Below are 10383 nucleotides of genomic sequence, written 5' to 3'. Positions count from 1 at the left end.
AGTCATGTTCAGTGAACTTATTTCTTAACAAGCTCCCATACACTGTTATAAGTATTTCACATACTTCAACGTATGAAATCGATTACTTACTTTCAAAGTAAGAAGGCTTAACATGTACCAATCTTTAAGTATTATCAATGCCCTTATTCTTGATACTACTATAACCAAAAATATATTTAGGAATAAGGCCTTAATGCATAAGAATCTTATAATTATAACTTTTATAATTTCTTTATAAGGTCATTATGTTTCAAGAACTTTATCTATATAAGTATCTCATGATACTTTATAAATAAACTTATGAATAAAGAAATACTTCACACATTATATAAAATATACTTAATATATGTAACATGAAATATGTCTAATTAATATAATATCTTACAAATACAAAATCAATTGACTTGCATAACTTTCACTAACAAAAACAACCTCGTCACAGTTTACTTGGAACACATTTTTTTTCCTTTTCCAATTGATATGGAGCTTGTTTTATTGAGTTTTTGACTCTGCAGGTTAATCAGCGTCTTCTTGCAGCAGTTTCTCTTTGAGCATTGAAATAAACAGCAGCAACAGGGAGACCAAGATCGTTTTCAGCAGCAAAACCCCGGGTGCTGAAGTTATCCCGTGAAGAAGGTGATGTAATCATCTGCCTACGTTTCTGCTTGAAAAGAACGAACACAAACCTGTGGATTCCTATATTTGGCCTTGGGATCTCATAGCTCACCACCTCCCTTCCTGGTTGATCAAATGACAACAGAAAAAACCAAAGGAGAGAAGATCAGTACTTCATCTTTCTTCATAATCCAAAAAAGCACTTAATGACAGTACAGAAAAACCTACCAAATGTGGCATCTGTTGTGCCCGGGATGTCTGTGACTATCCTGTACAATGGTCAGATCAATGAAACTGTCAGTATGTCTCCCTTTATATCTGTCCATAGCTTATATCTCTCTTATCAATGCACGCGGACTTCATCATTACAGAGTTGAACTTTTAGAGCTTTCATTAATTTAACTATTAGTGATTAATTATAAAGACATGATATGACCATAGGTTTATGCTTGTTGTTATCTTAATTATTAATTAATAAGATCAAAGTCTTGCTGCTCAACATTAGTTTGGTTCCGAACAAAATAGTATATGAAGCTACATGGTGGTGATAAAAAGTGGAAATAGTGGGTGTAGAGCCACACTGGTATGCCCTCCCAGCTCTAATTAAGGTATATATCTCAACAGTGAACTCTTTCTATGGGCCTGTGAAATGGACTGGTCAATTCTATAATAAATAAATAACTAGAGAGATTGAGAGTCACTTCTAAACTATTTCTACTATGTATACTGATTCAATTAGGTTGAGTGATTCACCAGAAAAGAAGTTGGTTGATTGATTGAATGTAGGGTAATCAACCCTAAAATATATAGGGTTTTGACAAGTTAAGGTTTGCTGCTTTTTAGTATATTATTAAGAGCTGTAGGGTGTACCAGTGAATGTGCTCCCTTAAATAAGGATCACTGGGTCCAGGGACGTCTGGGTCCGTCATAACCTGCAGCAAAGCAGACACCAGCTCACCAGATTTTAATTTAAACAGAAGAGTTTCAACAGTAGAGTTAGAGCAAGGTGAAACGACTTTGGGAAAGACAGCAGAGAAGTAGAGGTGAAGAATAGGGTTATTACCAGAGTGAAAAAAGTTCTCATATCACCTCCTTCAATTTCTACCCTAGGTTTGGTGGCGACAGTTGAAGGATAGAACTCATGTCCATTAAAGACTCTCTTGTTGTTGAAAGTGACTGTCATTGTAATGCTTGGAATGAAAGAATCCAGAACATCTCCTATGACTCTCCCAACAACGAGAGGTTCTGCTGCTCTTGACATTGTTCCTGTTTTGAGAGTTCGAGAGCAAAGATGCCCTAATTAAAAGAGCTGTATACAGAAGACAGCTCAGAGTGTTTCTTGTTGGATGATGTCTGTAAGCGGAAGCTCTTTTTATAGCGTATGGGCTGCCTTCTGAAAGACTGTAATAAATTCTCTAGATCTAGCTATAGGCTTTAGGGATGAAGAGCATAAAGTTTATAATATGGGAAATAGAGGAAGAAATGAGTGGACTGTCTATTTCTCTCTCTCTCTCTCTCTCTCTATCTGTCTTATAACTCCTTTGTGACACCTGAATCAGGGAGCTTAGTGCCTTTGTTTTTCTATTCAATCATATTAGTTTGTTACATGATTATTTCTCAGTTGGGGGGACCCTGGAATTGGTTCTTGATTGGCTATTCTCTGGGCTTGTTTACGTTTCATACAACCGGGGATTTTTTTCAATACTAAGGTCAGAAATGAATTATAAACAATCGCTGGAAGTGGGTCCTCAGTATGCAAGTTGTCATCTCGCTCTTATTTAAAGCATAAAAGTTAAACATGCACTGAAAAATATATTGAAACCCTGTGCCTGAATATTAATAGGCCTGATAATGGAAACTCATCTTTTTCATATGAGGAAAACGAAAAGATCCTAAAGAAATTGTTAAATGCTTACTGTTCTCTTAGAACCTCCCCGAAATTACACATGCACATTTAAAAACAACTTTGTACCATTTCAGAGAGATTCTTTTGGCGAAGAGAAGCATAAAGGAACTCCACAACAAATGAGCAGGCAGAACCAGTGAGTGCTAGTGCACCCATGTCATTTCAAAGTCATAAAGAAATTCAGAGAAGTTCCGAATTGGTCAGGTGAAAAGATGTATATTTTCCATAACTTGAAGCCATTTTTTTGCGTGTCCGCCTTTTTGGTTTGGACCTCATGTGAGTCATTCACGCCATGCATGTGTCATTCTTTTTCTGAAACTACGAATAGATAGGTTGTTCCTCTCTGACCAGAATTCGGGGTACACAGGTTGCTCAAACCCGAAATAAATTATTTGATCAAGCTTTTAAATCAAAACAAAATGTATCATATCTTAAAAAACTGATGTATTGGAGATTAATATCAATAAAAGACTATTAATAAGATTTGAATTGAGATCACTTAAATCGAAATAACCATCTTTTCGATTACTCGACCCTTCTGTTGGTGTCCTATTTCATCTTTTTTGTTTTAAATTAAGTTTAACCCTTTTTTTCCCTCTTCTTTTCCTTTGTTTCTCCAGCCTACACCTCTTCACTTTTGCACTCGGGCTTCAATGCTAATCCATGACATTGTTATTAATTTATCAACTATGATTCCAGTTCTGATCACAATCATGTCAGAAAACAATAGTTAATGTCATAGAGATTCTAGAAACATCAATCGTACGGTTCAAAGATTAGCAAACACAAAGAATATTGGTATTTGATTTTAGCTACAAGGTACTAATTCTCTTGCATTTTACTTTTGGGAGCTGATATTATATCTTGTCAGAAGCTATTGTTACTTCTACAAAACTCTATTTCAACCCAGATCTTTCGATATTGAACACAGAACATTCGATGTCTGGTTTATGCTTTCCTAAGATAGAACATTTTCCTTTAAAAGAAAAGATATATATATTTTCTTAATTAGACACATATTATTCTTTTCTCACTAGTATTGCTGGTTCATCTTTAGTAGAGAACCATGCGATTTCAGAGGCGGAGGGGAGGACTTGGCTCCAAAAGATTTTAAAATTTTTGTAACATATTCTTTTTTTTTTAATTTTATAATTTTACCTTTACAATAATTTTAAAATTAACCTACTCTTGTAAGAATGGATTTCCAATTTAATGAGAATGTGATGGAGTTGCTCACTCTTAGCACATCTTTAAATGTTTAGAATGATTTTGAATCGCTTGATGTGGAAAGTATTTGCAATCTTACAAATAATTGTTATTCTAATGAATTTATTGAACATGATAAAATACATCTAAGTTATTAATTGAATCTATTCAAGCTTGACATTCTGCATAATCAAGTTTTAAAAAATGTATCTATACTTTTTGAGCTATGTCAATTGTTGAAGAAGACAAGAATATCAAAAGTTTACTTTTTTATTGACAAATTAATCCAGCTTGTCTTAACTCTTTTAGTTACCATTGTAACATCAAAGCATGCATTTTCTACTATAAAACTCGTTAAAAATGAGACTAGTAATAGAATATCAAATAATTTTTTTAAAAATTCATTTATCATTCTCATTAAAAAGGAAATAATTTGAGATTTTGACATTGATTCAATGATAGGTGCCTTCAACTCTATGAAAGACTGTCGAGTTTAATTAAAGACGTCCAATCTTAACATGCAATAGTTGTTAAAAAATATCTTTATTTTCTACTTAAAACATGGTTGTAGTTATTTGTATAATTTTCACATAAATTTTTTTCATTTAAGTTACTTTATATTTTTGTCAGATATTGAATTTCTAGTATGATTGTTTTATAAACATTATTTTCATCCCAAACATGAAATCTTAGCTCCATCATTGCATGCCTATGTAAAATGTTTGAGGTGAGGGGAAAAAGCAAGCTTTAACTTTCAACGTATACTCTTACTAGCATGGTATGTTACAGGAGACTTGGATGTGGCCGTTAACATGCCAACAACTACACGCTGTTGTCAGCTAGAAAGAAAGGGATTAGGGAGGAAGATAAAAGGGAAACAATATGAAATAAATGATAGGAAAATTATATTGAAAGTTTTTTTTTGGTTGTTATTTCTATTTTCTAATTAGTTTTAGATTTGATTGAAAAGGGAAAACATGAATTCATCTACAAAAGTTACATTGAAGTTCTGTCCCCAATAAAAAAAAAATGGATGAATTGAAGTTATTAAAAAAGTTTATGATAAATAAGAAACGCATTCAATTTGTGTTGTTGAAAAATAAGTAGAAGAAATTTTAAAAATAAAGATTATTATATCCTTATTTAAACCCTAAACAAAAGATAGGTTAAATTGGGATGTAAAACCCAATTTGAATGAAAGACTAAAATAATAGTAATTTTATACACAAACTCACTTTCAATTATAGATAATTATATTTTTGGTTCTAAGACTTATTATTGCTTCTACAATATATCTAACATGTTGATACTACTCTTCTTTCTTTCATTCCATAAATTATTTATAATGAAATACATCTTTGGTTTATATTCTCTCTGTTATAATTTTAGTGAATAGTTATTTCATGTTCAAGACGCAAATTAAAAAAAATCAACTATAAGTTGTCTCTAAACAAGGTTACATATCTCTCTTATAATAATAATAATAATAATAATAATAATAATAATAATAATAATAATAATAATAATAATAATAACAGTCATAATAATAATAATAATTGAGGTTACATAGAAAGTATATTTTCTAATGATTTATATTTTAAAGTTATATATTTTTAACCTTTAGTTATGTTGAATATATAAGAGATCTAAATAGAGTAATACATCATAAAACATCTTTTATAAGATAGTACAACAAATTTATATCCCTCATTCCCTAAGCTTAATAATTAAAACAAATATTGTATAGTGGTATTCTACTTTAATCTTTATACCAAGTTCCAAAACCCTTATGTATATATGATCACACAAATTTTATGTTGAAATTTTAAACTTGAAAAATTTTAAATTTATTTATCAAAGGTGAGTTTACAATCTCTAAACAAATCCAAAATAGCTTTAAACCCTTAACAACAATCGATTGCCATTCAGCTCTGATCAAATCCAAGATGGCTCTGAACCCTCGATAGCAACAAGTCGTCGTTCATTTTACCAACCTCTCATCACGAATCACCCATCAATGGCTATCCACCATTTGCAAGTTCTATGGTCAAGTCATCAAATCTTATATTCCTCCAAACTAATCGAATCACAGAACGAAATATGGATTTGTTCATTTTGGCTTTATGGGTGAAGCACAACAATCTATCAGAGGTTTTGATGGAGTAAGGTTCTTTAACCAACGGCTTGCAATTTCTTTGGACAACCATAATCTCAACTCGATTATTGATCAAAACACATCACGTCCTCGAATTGCCAATTGGGAGAGAAGAACCACACAAAACCCCAACAGTTACGATAACCCACGCCTCTAAAATGTTAACAAAGTGAGAATGAGCACACAACCCTTTAGCAAACAAGAAAGGCGAACCTTTCCCACTCAAATCCCTCTCACCCGAACTAGAAGCAGACCTAATCAAAATCAAAGGCGTTCTACTCATTTCCCCTAAAATATTCACATTAACTCTGATCGTTTAAATTCTAACCACTCCAACAAACAAATCAACAATGGAGGAGTTCGATATACTTTATTGGCATCTCCACCTCCCCACCCTCACCCCCAAATCAACCTGAATCAGAACAACAAATCATATTTGAATGCCTTAATAGGTTTTCAAGGTGACCCACCACAATCTAAATCACCACATCTTGCCCCATTTGAAGATTCTTTTAGAATTTGTCTTAGACAATTGAAAACGAAATGCTTCTGGCTGAAAAATACCATTATAGGTCTCAGCAAATATCTTCAAGAACTTGAGTCAATCAGGGCAGAAATTAGGAAGAGTGGTGTTTCGAGCTTGATAGTTAAATGTATCTTTGGATATCAATATCTAATAAATGTCACAGATAGGAAAGTTTTTGAAAAGGCAAAGGTTCGCAATTGGGTTTGGCGTTCTAAATGGTTTAAATCCATTGAAAAATGGTCATCTAATATTAGCATGGGGTCAAGAAGATGATGGCTCGCGATCTTAGGCATTCTTCTCCATGCTTGGAATAGAACCACATTTTACTGAATCTATAACATTTGGGATTCTTTTGTGGAAATTGGTGATGAAACTTCATTTCTCCTTACTTTTGAAAAGGCTACAATTCTTATAATACTTGTTGTTCTTAAAATGTTAATGAGATTGTTCATCTGGTTATGGGTAATCAAATCCATCCCATTCAAGTATGTGAGTTTATGCCTAATGTTTTATAAGATTGTCCAAGTCTCACTCCATAGAAAGATGATGATGATGATGATTCTAGCCATAGTGATGGTGGCAATGATTAAGTTGATAGAGGTGGTGATGTTGTCAATAGTGGCAGAATTTTGCCTGTTCTAACTTTTACAACCTAACCCGTTGATCAAACCCAATCAAACTTATTGCAATTGAACCCAAACCCAGTGCCTTTCTCAGCCTATAATGCTACACAACCTCAACATAATGAGATTGGTTTTTTGATTGGTGAGCCTTCATCCCTTAAACCTAAAAATATGCAACCCATAGTCCATGAGAAAACAAGCCCAATTTCACCAAAATCCACTTTTCACACTGCACATGCTTTTGATTCACTACAACTTAATTCCCTTAAAAATAGCCTGTTACCCATTTGCATTCTCCCAACCCAGTCTATTTTTGAACCAAACAGCCTAAACACTGTTGTGGATTTGGATTCTAACTCAAGCCAAATAGCCCACCTCAACATTAATTCTTCCCCTTTTCAAATTCATACATTCTCCAAATCTACTTTTAGCTCACCTATATCTACTCATCCTTCAAATCAGAACATTTCACTTCAAGAATCCATTGTCAATTTTGACTCTAATGAAGGTATTTACTCTTTGTCCAAAAGTAAGGTATCCTTTCATGAGTTTGATAACAAAAATAAGAAGAGAGGAAAATGTTAAAGAAGTTCTGGAAAAAGGGCATTTAAAATTTAAATCAGAAAGCCATTCAATCCAATGCATTAGTAAACACCAGTGAAATGGTTTTTACTAGGAATCTCAACAAACAATTGAGGTTTACTCTTCAGCCCCACTACCCTGAACAAGTTGTGATTGATAATCTTGGGCTGATTGATAAAGTAATTGTGCAAAAATAATTCTCTACCAAATTGACTTTGTTATCAACTATATATTCCTTTTTCTTATGAATTATCTCATTTCGTAAGGTTTATATGAAGTTCACACCGCTTTTTTCTTTTTGATTTTTTCTCCATGTTTGATTGATGTGGTTGTTATTCTGACTTCTTAGACTGAATCTTTGATTTGCTCACTTCTTTGCTAACATTTTATATTTGGTTTCTTTTATTTGAAGTCTACGTTTTCTCTGTTGGAACATTAAGGGCTTAGGTAGCTCTTTGAAGATCAACATGGTCCATAGGGCAATCCTTTATTATAAGGTTGATATGCTTCTCATACAAGAAATAAAATCGAAAACTATTGATTATAGAACCATTAAACAACTCTAGCGATCTGATAACCTAGAATGGTTTTTCAAACCAACTAATGGAAAATCTAATGGCATCTTTTTTGTTTGAGACAAACTTTTCGTCTTTAAGGATGTCTTTTCTAAAGACAAATTTATTCCTTTTTCTTATGAATTATCTCATCTCATAAGGTTTATATGAAGTTCACACTGCTTATTTCTTTTTGATTTTTTCTCCATGTTCAACTAATGTGGTTGTTATTCTGACTCCTTGGACTGAATCTTTGATTTGCTTACTTCTTTGCTAACATTTTAGATTTTGTTTCTTTTATTTGAAGTCTATGTTTTCTCTGTTGGAACATTAAGGGCTTAGGTAGCTCTCTGAAGATCAACATGGTCCATAGGGCAATCCTTCATTATAAGGTTGATATGTTTCTCATACAAGAAACAAAATCGAAAACTATTGATTATAGAATCATTAAACAACTCTAGCGATCTGATAACCTAGAATGGTTTTTCAAACCAACTAATGGAAAATCTAGTGGCATCTTCTCTGTTTGAGACAAACTCTTTCATCCTTAAAGATGTCTTTTTTAAAGACAAATTTATTTTTATCTGAGGTTGCTGATAAACTTCCACTCTGCGAAAACCTTCTTTCCATCCGTTCAATCTTTCTGTGGATTGGGGTCTTTGACCCTTTTGTTTTCTTGATTGTTGGTTGTCTTCTTATGATTTTTTTGACATTGTGGCTCAAAAATGGAACTCAATTAAAGTAAGGGGATCGACAAGCTTATGTTTCAAGGCTCGTATGAATAAATTTCTCTACATTGTGGTAAAGATCACTACAAAAATAGAGGTATTACTATAGGAATGTTCCATAAGTAATACATAATATTCCATTGGTATCATGCATCAACAATGGATTTGTCGACAAAAAATTTTGTCGGCACTCGGTTAGAAAAGACATCATCGATAATACAAAATCCGTTGGTAATGGAATTTTTCATTGATAAATTACCAATCAAAATTTTCATCTACCATTGAGTCGAAAAAGAGTTGGTTTCATCGATAAAATGTTCATCGGTGTTAGTTGAAATCCGTTGGTAAATTTCATCATTAATTATCGACAAAACAATATCTATCCACAATTTCGTCGTTAATCACCAACGGAATTGCCAATGAATTACCAATGGATAATCGACGAAACCAACTTCAAAGCTTGCAAATTGTATCTATTGGCAATGTCCAATTCCGTCGATATTCCATATGAACTCCATCAGTAATTTCGTTAATAACTAATGAAATCCGTTGCTAATAAATGAACTCCATCAGCAATTTTGTCGATAATATAGACAATGCAGGTTTTTTTTTGGAATTAAATTTGTCTTGTTTATAATAAAATTGTGATATGACACTGTTATTGATAAAGTAAACATATAGAAAACAAATATGCATATAGAAAATATGAAAATCTAATAGAAATCATTATTAACAAAAAATATTCTAATGTAAACATTTGACAATAATCCAAATATTCTGTTGACAGATCTCATTGTGGGGCTAAGGTTGGCTACTGCTACTACTGCTGTGGTGGAGGCTACGAAGGCCCGAACTCGTCTAACTGAGTTTACAATTTCCCCAATCCAATTACATCCATCAACAAACCCTTAATATCAATGAAACCCATCACCAAGGTGTTCACGTTGCTAAGCAATTGTCGATATCCCTCAAGCTCAAGCGTAAGAGTCAACGTAGAAGGTGGTTCATTGTTAGGGCCATAAACAGACTCACACGTCGCGATTATAGCCAGAAATCTTAAAGTAGGGAGTCTGGTGCCTAATCCATATACATGGATCTAAGTACTCATCGACCTTTCAATGGTCTCGGTCCATGCCTCTAGATCAAACTCTGGCTAGCTCGATGGCTCCACACCATACTTCGTCACTATTGCTTAAGCGTATGATTTTTCCAAATAGAAAGCAAGTAAATTATTAAGTTATTTAATCGGTAAGCAACATATATATATCGAATACATATAAACACACGTATTACTTACACAAACAGTCTTAGACTTATTGTCCATAAATTCTTCAGTATCCTTGTGCCACTTGTGAGTGTGTTCGAAGAGCTCGACAAATGTAATTCATCGCTTCTTTTCCTCTTCCCGTAAGCATAAAAAGAGAAAAAAATATACATATCATTAAAAGTATCAAAATTGTTAATTAACATAAAGAATTATATGATTAA

The 10383-nt window shown here is 32.9% G+C and overlaps 1 protein-coding gene across 1 annotated transcript; it reads right to left on the bottom strand.

Annotated features, from left to right (window-relative positions):
• Positions 1 to 358: 358 nt before the first annotated feature.
• LOC18598221 (protein SELF-PRUNING-like) lies at positions 359 to 2008 on the bottom strand. Its single transcript, XM_007027654.3, has 4 exons — positions 1679 to 2008; positions 1486 to 1547; positions 844 to 884; positions 359 to 738 (listed from the first exon to the last, which is right to left on the bottom strand). Exons 1-4 carry the CDS (start codon positions 1874 to 1876, stop codon positions 521 to 523), a joined length of 519 nt encoding a protein of 172 aa, XP_007027716.1. The 5' UTR covers positions 1877 to 2008; the 3' UTR covers positions 359 to 520.
• Between the last annotated feature and the right edge of the window lie 8375 nt (positions 2009 to 10383).

The sequence above is a fragment of the Theobroma cacao genome, chromosome 5 (assembly GCF_053813885.1).
Source record: "Theobroma cacao isolate CCN51 chromosome 5, ASM5381388v1, whole genome shotgun sequence".
Lineage (NCBI taxonomy): Eukaryota > Viridiplantae > Streptophyta > Magnoliopsida > Malvales > Malvaceae > Theobroma > Theobroma cacao.
The sequence above is the reverse complement of the archived record's forward strand: the minus strand, read 5'-3'. Positions and strand labels throughout refer to the sequence as shown.

Coding starts and splice junctions, on each gene's coding strand:
- LOC18598221 (XM_007027654.3), bottom strand. CDS start 1,876: ATGTCAAGAGCAGCAGAACCTCTCGTTGTTGGGAGAGTCATAGGAGAT. Junction 1,548..1,678: donor TGAGAACTTTTTTCACTCTG/GTAATAACCCTA, acceptor GCTTTGCTGCAG/GTTATGACGGACCCAGACGT. Junction 885..1,485: donor TTAAGGGAGCACATTCACTG/GTACACCCTACA, acceptor ACCATTGTACAG/GATAGTCACAGACATCCCGG.